This window comes from Ambystoma mexicanum, chromosome 12 (assembly GCF_040938575.1).
Source record: "Ambystoma mexicanum isolate Mex_15411 chromosome 12, UKY_AmexF1_1, whole genome shotgun sequence".
In the NCBI taxonomy this organism is placed as follows: Eukaryota; Metazoa; Chordata; class Amphibia; order Caudata; family Ambystomatidae; genus Ambystoma; species Ambystoma mexicanum.
Genome location: NC_090936.1, coordinates 5,400,115 through 5,418,155, shown reverse-complemented (window position 1 = coordinate 5,418,155; position 18,041 = coordinate 5,400,115). Strand labels below are relative to the sequence as shown.

At 50.3% G+C, this 18,041-nt stretch overlaps 1 protein-coding gene across 1 annotated transcript in view; it reads right to left on the bottom strand.

Moving 5' to 3' along the window:
- The window catches only part of MCM10 (minichromosome maintenance 10 replication initiation factor), a 123,906-nt gene that overhangs the window by 50,357 nt on the left and 55,508 nt on the right, over positions 1 to 18,041 (bottom strand). The window contains exons 7-11 of the mRNA XM_069627796.1: positions 16,236 to 16,392; positions 15,172 to 15,339; positions 12,638 to 12,754; positions 11,584 to 11,780; positions 10,768 to 10,865 (exon numbers count right to left, since the gene is read on the bottom strand). Of these exons, the coding sequence (XP_069483897.1) occupies positions 10,768 to 10,865; positions 11,584 to 11,780; positions 12,638 to 12,754; positions 15,172 to 15,339; positions 16,236 to 16,392 (737 nt within the window). The remainder of the gene's footprint in view (positions 1 to 10,767; positions 10,866 to 11,583; positions 11,781 to 12,637; positions 12,755 to 15,171; positions 15,340 to 16,235; positions 16,393 to 18,041) is intronic.

Below are 18,041 nucleotides of genomic sequence, written 5' to 3'. Positions count from 1 at the left end.
GACACTTAGATTAGATTTAAGTAATAACATGAGAAAACTAATGCAGAACAGCAAGCAAAAAAGACAAAGGTATCGATGAACCAGTTAGTCAAGTAAGTAATTAAAGAGCAGTTTTACAATTTGTACGTCCTTTAGCAAATACGGCGCAACACTTGAAAGCCCTTCCCTACTTAAGCAAACGGGGTCTTGTACCCGAGTCAACAGCCCCAAAGTTAGCTCTTTGTGGGAAGGCAGGAGTCCTAAGAAGGCAGCAAGGTGTTGGAAAAGTGAACAAGAGGTGAAGTGTTCCTGGAAGTACAAGAAAGCAAAGTTATTTGGGGGTCCTCTTCCAATCCTGCACTATAGGGAAACCCCAGGGGGTTCCTTGGTCGGAGCCCCTTGGATCAAGACCAGGATTGGGAGAAGTAGGGTTAGGCCCGTTAAACTCTACTGGGGGGGAGGGGAGATGGGTATGTTAACTTAGCACCATGCTAAGATTTCAGCAGAAAGCAACCAGAGGTTTCTCAATCCGCTGGCCTCACTTCTCTGTTGGAGGGGTCTATTAGTCGCTGGTGCAGCAGTCCATTTCAGCGTCGGGATTGGGTCACTAACTTATGGGAACCCCCAGGATACTTGGGCAGGAGAACGTGATGAACACTGCTATCAGCCAGCAGAGGACGACCCAGGTCGCTGAAAAAAAAAAAAACAAAAAAAGAGCTGCTACTCTAAGGCCCCCTCTTTGTGATGAAGATACAGAGCCTGTGAAGAACCAAATCTTAAATTGGTAGCGCAGGAGGAAGCTGGTCAGTCTACATGGTGGTCCTGGGACACTTTCGAAGGCTCTCTGGGGCTGGATCCTCAAGCAGGGGTCCAGACTGATTGCTCAGAAACAGACATACTTTGGTCAATATGTGGCCTGGGATCAGCAGTCCCAGTCCCCACACTGAGCCACAAACACATACCTCGGGTTTGCCCAGGAAAGGGCTTATTTTACAGGAAATATCTGACCCCAAGGGGGCAGGAAGCAGGTCAAAAGACTAGATGGCCAAAGAACAGCTACATCTTGTGGCCCAGCCATTTGAGTATACAACAAGGCATTAAGCAGTATAAAATGCAAATGCGTATTGACAATGTATTCGCACCCGGTGAAAGGTGCTCAGTCATCAGGTGGCTGAAACAGTGGGCGAGAATACACAATCCCTGCCCGCTGTCCCAGCCCCACCCCTCCACATACCTGCGGAACCGGAGCATTGCACTCCAGTCCCAAAGTGTCTCCTACCTGGCCAACACGATAGACATGGAAAAGGGACTTGGCAGAGGGCATCTTTTTCATCAGGAGATCGGCTGCTAGCTACCGATCTTCCGATGAAAAATGTTGAAAGCCATTCACACCCTGGACAAAGCCCAGGTGTCAATGGCTTTCATGCCCTGCCAGGAGGGCGGACATGGCCTTTAACGGTCCACAGCTTTGCTCGGGCCTGCCTTAGCTCAGGCCGGCGGCTTCGCTTTGCTCAGGCCTACCTTAGCTCGGGCCGGCAGCCTCGCATTGCTCAGGTCTGCCTTAGCTTTGCTCGGGCCTGCCTTAGCTCGGGTCGGCAGCCTGGCTTTGCTCGGGCCTGCCTTAGCTTTGCTCGGGCCTGCCTTAGCTCGGGCCGGCAGCCTCGCTTTGCTCAGGCCTGCCTTAGCTTTGCTCGGGCCTGCCTTAGCTCGGGCCGGCAGCCTCGCTTTGCTCAGGCCTGCCTTATCTTTGCTCGGGCCGGCCTTAGCTCGGGCCGGCAGCCTCGCTGTGCTCAGGCCTGCCTTAGCTTTGCTCGGGCCTGCCTTAGCTTTGCTCGGGCCGGCCTTAGCTCGGGCCGGCAGCCTCGCTGTGCTCAGGCCTGCCTTAGCTTTGCTCGGGCCTGCCTTAGCTCGGGTCGGCAGCCTCGCTTTGCTCAGGCCTGCCTTAGCTTTGCTCGGGCCTGCCTTAGCTCGGGCCGGCAGCCTCGCTTTGCTCAGGCCTGCCTTAGCTTTGCTCGGGCCTGCCTTAGCTCGGGCCGGCAGCCTCGCTTTGCTCAGGCCTGCCTTAGCTTTGCTCGGGCCGGCAGCCTCGCTTTGCTCAGGCCTGCCTTAGCTTTGCTCGGGCCGGCAGCCTCGCTTTGCTCAGGCCGGCAGCTTAGCTTTGCTCAGGCCTGCCTTAGCTTTGCTCGGGCCGGCCTTAGCTCGGGCCGGCAGCCTCGCTGTGCTCAGGCCTGCCTTAGCTTTGCTCGGGCCTGCCTTAGCTCGGGTCGGCAGCCTCGCTTTGCTCAGGCCTGCCTTAGCTTTGCTCGGGCCTGCCTTAGCTCGGGCCGGCAGCCTCGCTTTGCTCAGGCCTGCCTTAGCTTTGCTCGGGCCGGCAGCCTCGCTTTGCTCAGGCCTGCCTTAGCTTTGCTCGGGCCGGCAGCCTCGCTTTGCTCAGGCCTACATTAGCTTTGCTTGGGCCTGCCTTAGCTCGGGTCGGCAGCCTCGCTTTGCTCAGGCCTGCCTTAGCTTTGCTTGGGCCTGCCTTAGCTCGGGTCGGCAGCCTCGCTTTGCTCAGGCCTGCCTTGATAGCCAGAGAAGGATCAGCACTCTCAAAATAGATAAGGCCAAAAACGCTGGATTCACCTTGAAAAGCCAGGTCAGGTAGAAAAACAAAAGGAAAAATTGGGAGGTTCCACAGAGGACTATGGAGGGAACGAATCAAAACACCAAATCTTCCCCAACAGTGATCAAGACAGTAGCTTTCTTGATGGAGAAGGCGGAGCCATACGTCCTAATGTTGGAACGTCCCGATGCGCCATTTAGAAATCTCTGAAGAGCAAGAAGCTCCACGGTACCACAGAGGTACCACTACGATCCCAAAAAACCCACCCCATTTCCCTTTGGTCAACAGACACATTTCACTGTGATGGACAGATTCTTCCATCATGTCTACATCTTTTTGGTGGTATCCCATCTCCTCAAGTTAAATCCGCACAAAAGAGACTGGGCTTCTCAAACAATTCTTTGATGACAGCGATATCCACACACCACTGTGCCCCTGATGGCAATTTCAATTCAAAATGCAGAGTTATATTCCTGTACTCCAGCCCACAGATCAGGAGTGCCTTTTGCTTAAAGGCATTTTAACTTTAAAGTCACAATTTACAATACAAAAACCTTGCAAGAAACTGTCGTCTGAAGAATGAACTGAACACTGGAAGGAGTCAAGATGGTATGGGGGCAACTGCAAAGGGTTGTCCAACTCCAGGCTTGGAGGGCCGGAAACACGTCTGATGTTGAGGACATGCCTCATTAATATTCATGAGATGCATTTGCATACAATGATTCTAAATGTATGCAAATTTGTTTCATGAATATGGAGTGATATTCTGAAAACTGACAGGTTTGCAGCCCTGGTCGTTTCGTCCAGCTGTAGGATGTGGAAGCACTGTGTTACCCGGCAATGAGTACGCAAGTAGTATCTTTACTATGTGCAGAGTGGGCGGGACCAGTTAAAGCACATCCCTAAAGTGCATCTAAACAAGTTGCCATGGGGACAGGCGTTAAGTTAAGAGAAAACGGCAAGCTTTTGCGGCTGAACAGAGCATTTAAAATAAATGCAGCACTAGGCAAGAATGCATTACCTCCACGTCCACTCTTCCTCGTCCCAGTACTTACTTCATGAGGCACCTGCCTCCGACACAGGACCTTCTTCTATTTCTTTAAATCTCTATAACTCCTCCCCCACATCCATGTCACTCAGTTTTAATTTTTCCTGCCTCCGGCAGGTTGGACTTTTTCTTCCCGGTGCGGGGCACCAGGGAGCACCGATTGCTGGCCCCCTGGGGGGGGCTGTGTGGCGGGGCCCTCGGCTCCCTCAGGTGCGGCGCTGCTCCTGGGCCCCCTGCGGGGCTAGGGGTCACAGTTGAGCTGGATTGCCTCGCTCGGTTCTTTGCTGGGCTCCGGACCGCAGCGTGAGCATTGTGTCCCGGGTCCTGCACGCCCCCGGAAGGTAAGGAGAGGGGAGGACTGGGCTTGATGTTTTTCCCCTCTCCTCCTGTTTTGGCCGTCTTGATTGGATTGGAAATGATGGCAAGCACTTGGCAGTATGGGCTAAGCCTTCCCTTTTGTTGTGAGGCCTCTCTGCTTCTTGTCGTGGGGTGACTATGACAGTATTTGAAACTGCGGGGGCTCTGTTCTGTCGCAGGCATGTCACATACCACCCGCTCCTCAGAGACACACGGCCCAGGATGCACCGGATGTTAGCTGCATTATCTGGGGGAAGGTAAGGAGAGGGGAGGACTGTGCTTGATGTTTTCCCCTCTCTTGCTGGTATGGCCATCTTGACTCCTTCGAAAGGCCGTTACCTCGTGCTCTGTGTACACATCTTTATTGGAAATGATGGCAAGCACTTGGCAGTATGGGCTAGCCTTCCCTTTTTGTTGTGAAGCCTCTCTGCTTCTTGTCGTGGGGTGTCTGTGACAGAGTATTTGAAAGTGTGGGGGCTCTGTACTGTCACAGGCATGTCACATACCACCCGCTCCTCAGACACACACAGCCCAGGATGCACCGGATGTTGGCTGCATTCCTTGCGTGCTGCCTGTGAATACGGCGCAGATTTGGACACGTCTGCAAGCGGCCGGAAGGGTACCGGCCTGGCATAGTCTACACTTCGGGTTCGAGTATCAGCGGTGCTGACTCGGTCCTTCAACCTTCCTAGACCGATGCATTGGAACGATCTAGAGCATGGGGCTACCAGCTACTGGATACAGGGCTCAAGCCACCTCTCAGTAATGTGGCGTGTTAGTGGTGTGTTTGGGTCTGTGCTAGCTATGGACGCAGACTCCTTGTCCTGTCCTCTTCCTCTAAACTGCGCGAGGGAAAGTCGAAGGAGTTGATTTGCTTTTCCCTTGTCCGGCATGGGATTATGGAAAATGCATCATGGAAGTAACGGCCATGCAGGGGGTTCCCAGTGTCTCTTCTTTTAGGGCCTAGGTCCTCCGGTGCCGACGTGTTGCTTTCACGCCTCCTCTCAGACTTGTGGGAAGTTATAGGGCACATGGTGGCACATGTCTGTGCTTAGAGGGGTTCTCAGAACCCCTGGTGCCGGTGGAGGGGGATGTCACTTCAGTGGGTTTTCCAGTATAGGCATACCTCAGGTAGGGGGTTGCCTTTGATGTCGGCTATCCGGGATGGATTGCTTTGCCCGCTTTGTGACAGTACTCTGCCCTTTTGACGCCAGCCTGGTGGCTCCTCTGTCAGCTGAGGGGGCCATAGTCTGCTGGACTTCTGGGCTGTCCAGTATCTTCCTTTTGATAGGTCAGATCTTTTTGTGGGCTGACAAGCATGCTGTTATATTGTGGCGCAGGCCTGTTTCAACGTCCTGTGATTTCCCTCTGGTGCAAGTGCAGTGACTGGCGGTTTTCCCTGGCTCCTCGTCTCTATCTTCTCGGAGGTGTATGGGACCGGTGGGGTTCGGCTTCCTGGGTAATGGGCTCCTTCTGGAGGGGGTATCAGTTGCCGTTCTTGTCTCCTCCTGTCCAGGTTTGCATGGTTAGGACTTTGGTACCCAGCTCACGGTCCAAGTAGTTGGCCATGGGATCCGTTCTCTCCGAACGGTTGTTGTGGGTTACCGTCTTGCCCGTTCCTCTCCCTGTTCAGGGTCAAGTTTTCTACTTGCGGGTGTTCCTGGTCCCTATGCCTTCTAGGATGTGTCACCTGCTTATGGGTCTCAAGACCCTGCACTGCTTGTCCGGATGTCTGGGGAGAGCGTACTCTGGATGTTGTGCAGGGGGGGCGCTTGCTGGCTGTTCTGGGCTGGGTTCTCAGAAGGCAGTATGTCTCGGCTCACCTGTTGCTGAAGTTACGGGGCACGTGGCGTCTTGCATGTTTTCCAGTTCCTTGAGCCCGTCTTCGGTTACGTCTCCTGGTGTCTTATACTCTCTCCCACTGGCTCCCGACATCTCAGCTTTCTTAGTTTTGTTTTCAGTGTCCCCAGCGCTGCGAGTGGCCCTGCTATGGTGGCGGGGGGGTTTCAGGTCTACAGGCTGAGGTGTGCTTGGTCCTTCCTCCTGTGGCCTCTCCTACTACCAACACCAGCAGAAAGGGTCTACATTGGGGGTCCTCTCAGCTCAAGGGTTGTGAGATCTGGGGAGAGCCGGCGATCATCCAATTGGCAAGAGTTGTGCCATTGTCAAAGCTCTGGTGTACTTTGAGGAGTTGCTGGACGGTCGGCGGTTTTTGGTCCGATCGGACAATACGACGGCCTTGGCATATGTCAACTGCAAAAGGGGTTCTGGCCACTCCTTGAATGCTCTGGCAGCGCTGATAGGCACCTGGGAGGACTCTCACCTGGTGTCTCTGGTGGCCTCACGTATCAGAAGGGTGGACAATGTTCAAGCGGATCTTCTCAGATGCCGGTTTTCACTCCTCTGCGGAACTGGTCCTGTTGGCCCAGGTCTTTGCGGTGACCTGTGTCAGATTAGGGTCCCTGGTTCTAGACCTGTTTGCATCCCCGGCCTCAGCAGAAGTTCCCCTCTTCTGCTCTAGGTTTCAGGCTGAGGGGATTGGGGGATGGACGCCCTCTCTGTACAGTGGCCTTGGGGTTTTCCTTTATGCCTTTCCGCCTATTCCCCTTCTGCCCCGGGTGGTTTGGCGCATCAGAGTGTCCAGAGTGACTGTGTTGTTGTTAGCTCCGTTCTGGTCCCGCCGGAGTTGGCTCCCCTCTCTGTTGGAGCTTCGGTCCTAGGAACCTTGGCTGGTTCCGAGGTGGCCGTGTCCCCGTCAAAAGGGGATCTGCGGTTGGAATTCCACCAGATGCAATGGGCGGTGTGGCTATTGCTCAGTCTAGGTTGATATCTCAGGGGTTCTCAGATCCTGTAGTTGGGTCCAAATGGATGCTCTTAGACCCTCCACTCTGAAGGTGTTAGGCAGACTCTGGGGCCATTTCCGAGACTGGTATGGGCGGTCTGGGATCCCTCCCCTGCGTTCTGGCCTCTGCTATCCTTCAGTTCCTCCAGGAGGGGTTTTGACAGGGGCCTGGCAGTTTTTCCAGGCTTCGCTCTCAGTGGGCCTCCATGAAATTACTTTTGGGGGACTCTGACGGTCACTTGGATGGGGAGGTGTTGGTGGGGAAATTGATCCAGGGTTTTTCTTCTTCCCGTCCTTGTGCTGATAAAGGGCTTTCCTCTTGGGATCTCCCTCTTGTATTACGGTTCCTTCACGGGCCTCCTTTTGAGCCCATTTCCGAGATTGATATCAAACATCTTACACTGAAATCTGCTTTTCTTATTGCCCTCACTTCTGCCCGTAGGCTTGGGGAGATTGGGGCTCTCTTATGTCACGCTCCTTTCCTGAGGGTGCTGCCAGACTCGGTGGTGCCTGGGTGTGGTCCGATGTTTCTCCCTTCAGTTGTCTCTCGGGTTTCACACCTCTCAGGGTCTGGTTCTCCCTGACTTCTTTCATGATCCAAGAATGCATGAGGAGGTGGCTCGGCTTAACATTGATGTCCGACGGGACGCGTTGGAGTATTTGGCTTGGTTTGCTTTTTCCACCAATCTGATAGTCTTCTGATTGCTTGTGGTCCGGCTGGGGCTGGGCATAACGCATCTGTGGTTTCCATTTCCCGGTGGTTCCGGGTTGTGACCTCTAGGGCCTATGTGGCTTCTGGCCTGCCTGTGCCTGCGCACAATCAGGGGCGGTCTGCCAGGGGTTTGGCGGCTTCCTGGGCCGATGCAAGGAGGGTTTTTCTCTGCAAGAGATTTGTATGACTGCCGCCTTGGCTGGTCTAGGCATTTTCATCAACCGCTATGGGTTGAGTTTCTCCCACTCGGGGGTTGGTTCCTTCGTGGTTGGAGTTTTGTCTGTGGGGATGTGATTTAAGAGTTATTGTGGGTGTGTTTTGCTGCACTGTTTTTGGCTCTGTCTCTCATTGGGACCTTTTCCCCGTTGCTGCTTTGGTATACCTCATGAAGTAAGTACTGGGACGAGGAAGAGTGGACGTGGAGGTAATGCTCTGATTACTTACCGGTAATCTTCATTACTCCTAGTCCTACTCTTCCTCGTCACAGTACTGACGACCCTCCTCACCCTCCCTCCGGGGAAGGTCCCATGCTCCGGCTTGGTAATATGAAACTGAGTGACATGGATGTGGAGGAGGAGTTATAGAGATTTAAAGAAATAGAAGAAGGTCCTGTGTCGGAGGCAGGTGCCTCATGAAGTACTGTGACGAGGAAGAGTAGGACTAGGAGTAATGAAGATTACCGGTAAGTAATCAGAGCATTAACAGATATACAGACAAATACAAACGGGAGATCACAGTTTAAATAAGGGGTACAATGAAAGGTTGGGTAGGTGGGAAAGTCACAATGGATGTTTTTAGAGACTGGGTAGGAGGGAAGTCACATTTCTGGGTATCCCAAACTTCACCTGACCTTTGAAGTAGAGCTTTGTAGAAATTAATGTGGACATTTATGGCACTGAACTACTGTTCAAGATGTGGCGACCACATCTGGAGGGACACTAGCCCTTAAAAAGGAAGTCTACAATCCCCCATTCCCAACTCCCAAGGCAGACCAGTCTGGGGAGAACTACTTGGCATGGTGTATTTACTCATTTAGAGGCATTTCTGCCTTTACACAGTACAATGAGTATATAGATTGAGGGAATGCCAGCTGGTGAAGAGTTAAGAGCTGAGGGAAGGGAAACCGGACTTGTGGGTCTTGAAAGGGTATTTACACCGTTGATATATAAAAATGTACATAAATATGCAATACACGAGAAAGGTGGGTCGGGCAGGTGGGGGCCAAGGCCACCCCTTTGATGGTTTGCAGGTACAATTTAAGCCTGGTCTTGAACAGTTCCACTGAAAGCATGGCTTTGATGTGAGGAGGGAGGGGGTGTGTGGTCAGTTCACCGGAAATAAGCTAAGGAATTTAGCTGGCTGTTGGGGACAGGGCATGGAGGTGCCTCCCCAAAGGCGGAATAGGGGGAATCCTGTAAGCCTCCTTAAGAGGCACAGTAGTTCCCTGGCCCACAGTTTGGCAGCATCAAAAGGAAGGCGCTTAAACTCCAAGTACCAGCATGCCTCAGTAACAGTCATCTGGAAGGATTACGTCCCAGTAGACAGGTATTATGCCACCCATGATCAAGTGGAATATCTTGCAGACTCGGAAGGCAAGGAATTATGCAACCGTCTGGAAGACCAAGATCACAGGCCCTGGCAATTGCCAGGATTGCACCACACGCTGTAGAAACCTCTCAATTGCAGGCCGAGGGGAGGAAATCAATACACCAATTGGACATCACTGAGAACCAATCCGTAAACAGATAAGAGGAAAGCTCAACCAATCGTAGGAAGGGAGACAAAGAAGCCTATCAGAGTTCACTGCACTACAGCCCTATGAGTATAAAAAGGGGCTGGTTAAGTCATTCAGTATCTTGGACCTGGCGATGTTTCCTTGATACAAGGGGAAGCTGCTGGATGGAGGGCTCCTGGAGGGACTGCTTGCCTGGAGGGAGGATTCTGGTGGGTGAGGTAGGCTGCTCACTGGAGGAACGATTCTTGGGGAGGTAGGGGTGGGGGGGGACACGCCAGGGGCAGAGGGGGCCTGCTGCCTGGAGAGAAGATTCCTGTAGGACCGCTGGCGGGAGGATTCCCAGAGGGACTGCTGCCTGTTAGAAGGCAATACTAGCCTGGTGAGACAAAGTTCTGACGTGAATGGCCCCATGGTTGACCAACTACTTGGGTAACAATCATTTGGGAAAGATAAGATTCTAGGCAACGGTAGGAGGACATAGGCCTATGAGATCGGCCCACTGCGAGTCCTTTAACACAGGGCTGAGAGAGGCCCGTTATGAATGCTGCAACCTAGGCCTAGGAAAAAGTCCTATTGTGAATCCTCTGTTCTTAATACAAAGGAGGAAGAGAACCCCTGATACAAGTGGAGACAAAGGACAGACTGTCCAGAGGTAGAGCAAGGGGGGCATCTGGGAATCCTGAAATCGACGTTCTTGGGGGGGGTCCCATTGTCAACCTTGTGTGATCTAAGGAAAAGGTTTGTTTTTTTGCATTAAAACAGAGATTAACTTTTGAAGGGTAGGTTTCTTAACTTTTGCTTTGGCCAAAGCCTTGGAACATTTTGTGTTATGGGCACAAGGTAGTCAGGAGGCTAAAGACACAAAGCATGGGACTGAGGCTTTTCTGATGGCTACATCATTTGGAGATTTCTTTGGCAACTGGGCCATCCCTGGTTGGGTGGGGGGTGGGAGGTCTTGCTAGGATAGGTTTTACATCTTCTGTTCGGCCACAAGTTGACACTGGGGGCACCAAGAGATAACTATTGAATTTAACCCATGCTGGCATAGTTTCAATTGTAGAGTGGCGACTAGTTCCCATTAGGCATTTATCGAATCATGCCTTAACCCATATCATTCTATTACTTAAAAAGAGATTTGTTGAACCATAAATCAAGAGTGACCAGCATCACTGCCTAGAGTTCTCCACCGGGGCTAATAGTGCAAAGGAGCTGAAGGAGGCAGCGGAAGGAGAGGACCTCTAGGGCGAGGAAATGATTCACAGATGAGGAGTAGAATCTTTCAGCGAGAGCGATTCTTAACGGAGGCATTCTGAATGGCGGCACACAGAGGTCCGAGTAGGAGCTGGAGGGAGCATGACAGCACGGTCATGATAGCTTGTAGTGACTTGTGAGAATGGGGACATATACAAGTGTTTTGTAAAAACAAAAAAAAAAAAACTTTTGTGGTCTGCCCAAAAAAGACAAACAAATATTTCAGAGGAAAACATATTACCGAGTTTCTGTGCTTCAAGGGCAATGGCGTCGGCTCCTCGTACCACAAGGTTACTCAGCTTCGTCTGGATGGTCTTCTTTGGGGCTACCGCAGCCGCCCTGTAAAAGACACAAGACCCGTCAGCACTGCAAGCTTCCGACTCATCGTTTAGAACAGGAGCCAAAACCTTTTGGAAAGATTGGCCAAGAAGCCAAGGCCTCTTGTGAAACCCCATTTAGCCAACCATACATCCTCCTGTGCCCATTCCCCTAGAAAGGCAGTCAATCCATCCATTATGTGCGTAGTAGAGGACTGCAAGGCGAGACCCCCACGCTACTAGCAGCTGAAGACAAGAGTATTTATAGAGACCCTTTACTTCCAAAGAGTTCTAGCTTTGATACACTCTAAACAGACAATTCAAGGGGGGCGTTGGATCTCAATGGTACTTGTTTAATTAATCTCACAAGGAAGAAAGGTTCAATTACCTCGTTGAGATTCAAACCTGTGGGTTGCATACAGCCCTCAGCAACAAGCAACTAACACACTAAGCTTTCTTACAATGGAATGCAAATCGATAAAGCTTGAAAATATTAGGTACATTAAAAAAGCATTCATTTTAAAATCAAATCAGAAGGGCAAGGGGCACCATTTCTAGGTCACCACAACACACTTGTTCAAAGACAATGTACATGATCTCGCCTGTAGCAGAAAAATAGTACAATACAAGCAGCTTCTGACCAGCACCATTCCCTACACAGGAGTACAATTTGGGGAAGCAAAAAGTGTGAGCGTATGGAGGAGGCAGAGGCCAAACGTCAGCAGGGCAAGGGGACTTACACAGTGGCTGCATAGGCCATGGATGAGACGCCGCCGTAGTGAAAGCCGTCATGGCAAAGCTTTGCCTTAAGACCAGCTGCTTTTCCAGACATCTTTTTGGGAGGCCCACTAGAGAAACTGGACTGTAAATCTGCACGCTTGGAACTGAGCTTCTTGTATTGAGACTGCACATGGTACTGGCAATATTCACAGTCGTTCTGCAGAAAGAAAGACATTGGAACAGGCAGGCCATTTGCCAGGTTAAACAGTGGAGAAGAAGTCGGTCTCTGTACCCTGCAAGTTTCTTTTTGAGGGTCGTAGTGGTGATGTGAAAATAGAGCCCCCATGAAGATACATATCTGCTTAAACCCTTGTAACCAAACTCCCTCGCTTTGCTGCGGTTACAGCACTGTGTACATTGAACATTGAGGAATTATTAGCCCCCAGTCTGGTGAACCTTGAAAATGGAAGATGGGCAAACGCGTCTCTCTTCACCTTGCAGGTAAACCTTTGGACATTATTGCCTTTTTTTTTAATAGATGATCGCCAATTTGTCTCGTGTTCATTTGTTTGTGTGTTTTGCGAGCACTACATGTCACTTCAGGGCCCATTTAAAGCGCTTGCCACATTTTGGATGGTGTCAAAATGGGGCACAAACTGATAGTCACCCTGATTGTCAGATCTGTTAATGTGTCTGGGCTACAAAATGCTGGCCGACTCTCAAATTACCAACTCACTAATTCGCATCTTCGCAAATAACAGCAATAGGAACAGGCCAGTCAATTTCTCTACAGCTCGTGTCACAACCAACCCTGCTCCCATACCACCCCTTGGCCGCAGACGTGTGCCACAATACAGCTTGCTCTACAAGGTTTGCAGCATCACCAGTTTACACAGAAAGCTTCCAGGCAGCAAATGTTACTAGGCCGCTACTCCAGGATGCGAAGTTCTGAAATCTCGATGCACAAAGACTTGTGCAGATGAAGGAGAAGGGGTTGATGGAGTCCAATGGAAACATGGCTCGGATGCAAGTGCAGACACCAACCAAAGGGGAGTTTAAGTGGGGAACACTTACCAAGTTAACCATCTGCGTGCAGGGGTCGCCATTCTTCTTCCTCGCCTTGCAGGTTCCCAGGTCTAGTGCCTCGCCCATGATCAAGATCTTCTGGGGGTTATCAACAGAAAAACAGACCTAAAAATAAAAAGAACAGCTCCAATATCACTAAACAAAGAACAGAGGAAATGAGATTTTTTATTTCTATCGCGCTCATACAAAAGTGTTTCAGAGCGCGACCAGGCAAAGGGAGGGGAACACAACAACATCTTACTAGGCCCAGTGACATTAAGAGCGTGCAAGTGCATTGGAGAGGGAAAAGGGGGAAATGCATGGGAGGGTGGAGAAGTCCAAAGTGCGGAACAGAGGAGAGAACAGAATAAACAATAATAAGCAAAATAAACAAAAAGATAAAACGCGAATAAACAGCGGTAGTGCAGCCAGCAAGAGGCAAAGTACTAGGTTTGTCAGATAAGGTGTATCTGATAAGTGCAGAAAAAAAAGTGGATGGGCACTGTATGGGAACAGATACAGACCACAGTGCAACGGGTGGCCCGGAGGCAGTGCAGGAGGGAGGCAAGGTGAGCAGGTACCTGGGCCCGGAGAACATAGGATGACCAGGTGCACGGTGCAGAGATAGAAAGCAGATCAGCAGGGGAGAAGAGGGGCAAAGGCAGAAACAAAGAGGAAGGTATTGAGCTGGTTCCGGAACCGGAGATGGTTCTCAAGTTTCAAGGTGGCAGGGAGGCAGTTCCAAAGGGAGGTCACAGCCGAAGACAGATCTACCCCGAGCTGGTTTCTTGGAAAAACCACTGACCCTGAGGGAGTTAGAAGTAGAGGAGCTAAGAGCTCGAGAGGGGAGGTATTTGCGGAGGGATAGTTGAAGGTATTTTGGACTCAGGCCCCACAAAGCCTTGTGGACAATTCAGAGGGTTTTAAATTTAATCCTTGCATCCACTGGGAGCCAGTGAAGGGATTTCAGAGCTGGAGAGATACGATCGCAGGGCTTGAGGCCAAGGACAAGTCTCGCAGTCCTGTTCTGGACTTGTTGTAAAAGGTGGAGAGTGGAGGTAGGTTGCTTTAGAAAGAGGCTGTTACAGTAGTCCACCCTAATGAGAATCATACCTTGAGAGACAGTGAGCTTCTGGGGGAAGGAGAGGAAAGGCAGAGTGCCTCTTAGGAGATGCAGTAAGATGTTTGACTTTTTAGAGATGTCAGAGATGTTTGCGGAGAAGGAAAGTGTGGAGTCAAAGATGACCCCGAGGTTCTTAGCCTCGCAGGTAGGGTTAGGAGGAGGGCCAAGGGAGGCCTGCCAGAGAGTGAGGGGAAAGGACGCTGAAGGACTACCAATAAGGAGGATCTGTCTTGTAGGCATTTAGACAAAGATCGTTGGCGGCACACCAATTTTGAATGGCTATTAGGCAATCAGAGATGAGGGAAGGAGAGGAGGTGGCTGAAGTAAGCCTAAAAGTTTGTTGGGTGTCATCAGCATAGCACTAGAAATTTTAGCAGAAAATGGAAATGCAATATGCGAGAGTTGACAGGTATTGGTTGAAAAGCCAAGGCGAGAGGTAAGACCCCTGGGGAACACCACAGTTAGAGAGGGAGATAGAAGATAAGAAGGACCCAAGTTGGACCTGGGAGGGTCGACCAGAGAGGAAAGAGGTCAGCCAGGCCAGAGCCTGATCGGTGATGCACAGGTTATCACGGAGACGGTTGAGCAGGATGGTATGGTTGACTGTCGATACCAGAGGAGAGATCAAGTAGGATGTGGACAGCGGGAATGTTGGAGTCAAGGTTGTAGAGCAGGTCTTCATGTATATTCAGGAGAGCAGTGTCCGTGCTTCTGGCAGCTCTGAAGCCAGATTGCTGGTCATGGAGAGAGCCAACAGAGTCAGAATGAAGGTTACGCCGGGAGACAGCTTTTCCAGGAGCTTGCCCAAAAATGGAGTAAATGGAAATTGGGTGATAATTAGCCAGACAAGAAGGATCAGGTGTGGGTTTCTTGAAGAGAGGATGGACGCACAAGGGAGTGCTTAAGAGGGAAGGGGAAAGATCCAGAGGCAAAGGAGTGGTTGCAGAAATCGTCAAGGGCTGGAGCAAGGGTATCAATGTGGTCTTTAATGGTTTTAGAGGAACTAGGATGGACCCGTTTTGATGAGGCTCTCATAGATCGGACTTCTCTAGCGACCTCATCAGGGGAGAAGAGAGGAAAGGACGAGAAAGAGAGAGGGAGGGAGGGAGGATAGCTGAAGGAGGTTCATCAAACAGATGAGGGGGAGGGGAGGGGGAGCGGAGGAGCGATGTCCTGAATTTTAGAGAGAAAGTGAGAGGCAAGGGCGTTGCAAAGATACCAGAAAAGGTTAGATGAGAAGCAAGACTGCAGAGAAGGCATAAAGCAAGCAAGGAATCCTCATGTCCATACTACGAAGCCTGTCCATTAAGCGCTGTATAGAGGATTTGTGAGAAGGCCCTTCAGAGTAACTGAAAGAAGCGCAGGTGAGATCCAGCACGAGAGTCGGCAGTCGCCCATTACGGAAGAGGGCATAACTCACCTCATCTGAGCCCTCTTTTGGCTTCATGGGATTGGCATTGAGTAACCCAATGGCTGTGCCTTGATCCGTCTTCCAATGCTCCTTGTGCACATCCCCAAACAGAAACAAGGAGATAAACTTGTCGATGTTCTTCAGGTCACTCAACCGCCAGATGCTGAAGGTTCTACCCTAGAAGAGAAAACAGGCAGCGTTCCGTGGTCAGACGTTGCAACATAATTAGGTTTAACTCAAGCTCGCTCAAATCTAAAGCGCAGCCGAGCCACCTGAGCAACAAATCCTGCCAGGACGACCATCTGAATTAATGGGTTTGCTGGCATGCTAGTCGCCTGCTGACTAGCTGGCTGATCCCTGTGCCCTTATGTTTCATGCAGTTCCAATTGGAAGATTGCAGATTTATCAAACAGAGGGAAAGAGCCACAAATAGCTCATGGGCAACGTGTTGTCTTGGAAGCAAGACAACACAGAGCAACACTGGCTGAATCCCGGTCCTGTGCTTAGAGACTGGTCTCCGGTATTAGCGTGTAATAAAAGATTCATTAATATGACTTTGGCTTCAACACTACAGACAGAGAAAACAGGAAACATGGGGGCTCTAAATGGGGGCAAATACATAGCAAGTCAATAAACAGTGCCTTGCTGCTGGGTTAACAAAGAGCGCAAAGCCACGGGCAGGAGCCTGGTGATACAGGGGCTACTCCATTTTACTACCCCATGCAGAGCAAGGAACTTTGTAAATAAATGCTGTGCAGGGGATACAGATATGAGATCAAAACGCATTGTACACGTCACCGCTTCCCCCATACCCCAGTTCTACTGCACCCCTTTGCATTTCTATACACCCGGCCCCTCTACTCCCTATGAAAGCTCAGTGAAATTCGGTGAAATGTACGGTGGGGAAAACTGCTTTGGAGATACCAGTGGAAACAACTGTGCGAGAATTAGCAGCAGAGCTACCACTAAAGTGGTGTCAGCCAAAAAAACCTCCCTCAATGTCCCTCCAAAGCCTGCAGTATCAGAGGTGAAATGGGCACAATGACATTCTGCATGCAAGGCCTCGTGCTTACATTATTGGAGCTCTGAGGAGTGATTTTCTTCACAATCACACCAAAGGTCACCCAGTCCGATTCTTCCACAGGCAGCTTTTCCGGCAGCTGAGACAGTCGGATGAGCTTCCGCCCCGTCATTCTCCGCTCCATTTCAGCAGAGGATACTCGAGGTTTCCTGCAGAGCAGAGTGGGGTACAGAAAGTTAACCACTGCTTGGGACAAGTGGCACACAAAGCAATACTTTCCTAAAAGCACACCCCTTCATGGCCTCCACGCAATTCTTGCTGCACTTGCAGGACAGCAAAGACCACAAAAGTAGAGGTGCAGGATCAAGTCGAATTAAACTTGTAAGAACACTGGGTAAAACATTTAGAAGCGGGTGAAATTCAGTATGAAGTACAGAGTAAGAAGTACAGAGTATGAAATACAGAGTATAAAGTACTGAGTAAGAAGACCAATTGTTAGAAATCTAAGGCCCTTCTACACCAAAGCCTAACATCTGATGATCTCTAAATGTTAAGTCTTCACTTTAGCATCTTAAAAAGGAGCCGAAATAAGATTATCGCACATGACCGATTTAAAGAGCCAGACGCCCTCCAATGCCGCTACCGTCAAAGGCTTAGGAATATTGCTTCAGTTTCAGCAAAGGAAAGAAATGCAATCTATGAGCACAGACACATTTAGGATTTTCATGCGGAATGGGAATGCTTACTGACGCATCATAAAAAAACGGGTTAAGTTTTACACACATTGAAAATTCTCCTTCCTCCATTCTCCATGGAAATGGGCTTAAAACTCCCATATCTCTTTGCCAGTTAGGAAGCTCCTCTTCTTAAAAAGGCTAATAAGTGAACACAAGTGACCAGCATCTGTGCACTCCTGGCTCCTAGAGCACAAGCAGGCAATCCGATCTCCCAGGATCACATAGTGGTGCAGTGGGAAATCCTGCATGTGAAAAGTGTCAGATAAAGGCGGTGCCAGCAGCCAGAAATAATCGCAGCACAATCAACACCCCAATTATCCAACTTGTAGCTCTGTGAAGCAGCGTTTAAAACTCGGAACTTATGCCTTAAGGTCATTAAACACAACGTACCCTTTTTCCAAGTGCTCCCTAATTTGGTACATCAGGAACCCTGGGTGTGTAGTAAAACATCCGTCACCGATTCTTTCGCATATCTCCCTGCATCAAACTACCTAAATGGATGTGAGAGACAACCATTTTCCACCACCAACCAACCACCCCACCCACCCCCACAAACAGCGGCTTAGATAGGGAAACTAGCATTCACAATAATCCCACAGGCGACGTAACCCTGCCACCAAGCAACCAGGGAAGTACAATTACTAACAAGCAGGTCCTCAGCAGTTCCACCAGGTGCAATACAGCACCTCCTCGCAGCCCCAATAACACTTCCACTATCAAATCAACGATGAAAAACGAACCTCCCCAAAATCATCAAGACGCCACAGGATTAATGACACCAACATTAATCTCAGCCAATCCTACAAGCTCTCTCGGGCAGTGAAAGCTGAACACCCTCAACGCAAGGTCACGAATGCAAAAAGAATGCAGCTAAAATGCTACCCGCTTTTCAAGACCATCAAATTGAACTCTTGTGCATCACAGACATTATTCAAGGAAAAACCTACCATACATCTTGACACATTACTCCTGTAAAGTTACAAAATCATATCCAACGACAAACCGAATAGACGCCCACTCCATCAGTCAAGCAAGAGAGATCGGGACGGGACTTTACACCCGTGTAGCCCTATCGATGGAGGGAGGCAAAACAGGAATGGCCAGAAACTACTTCAGGTGTT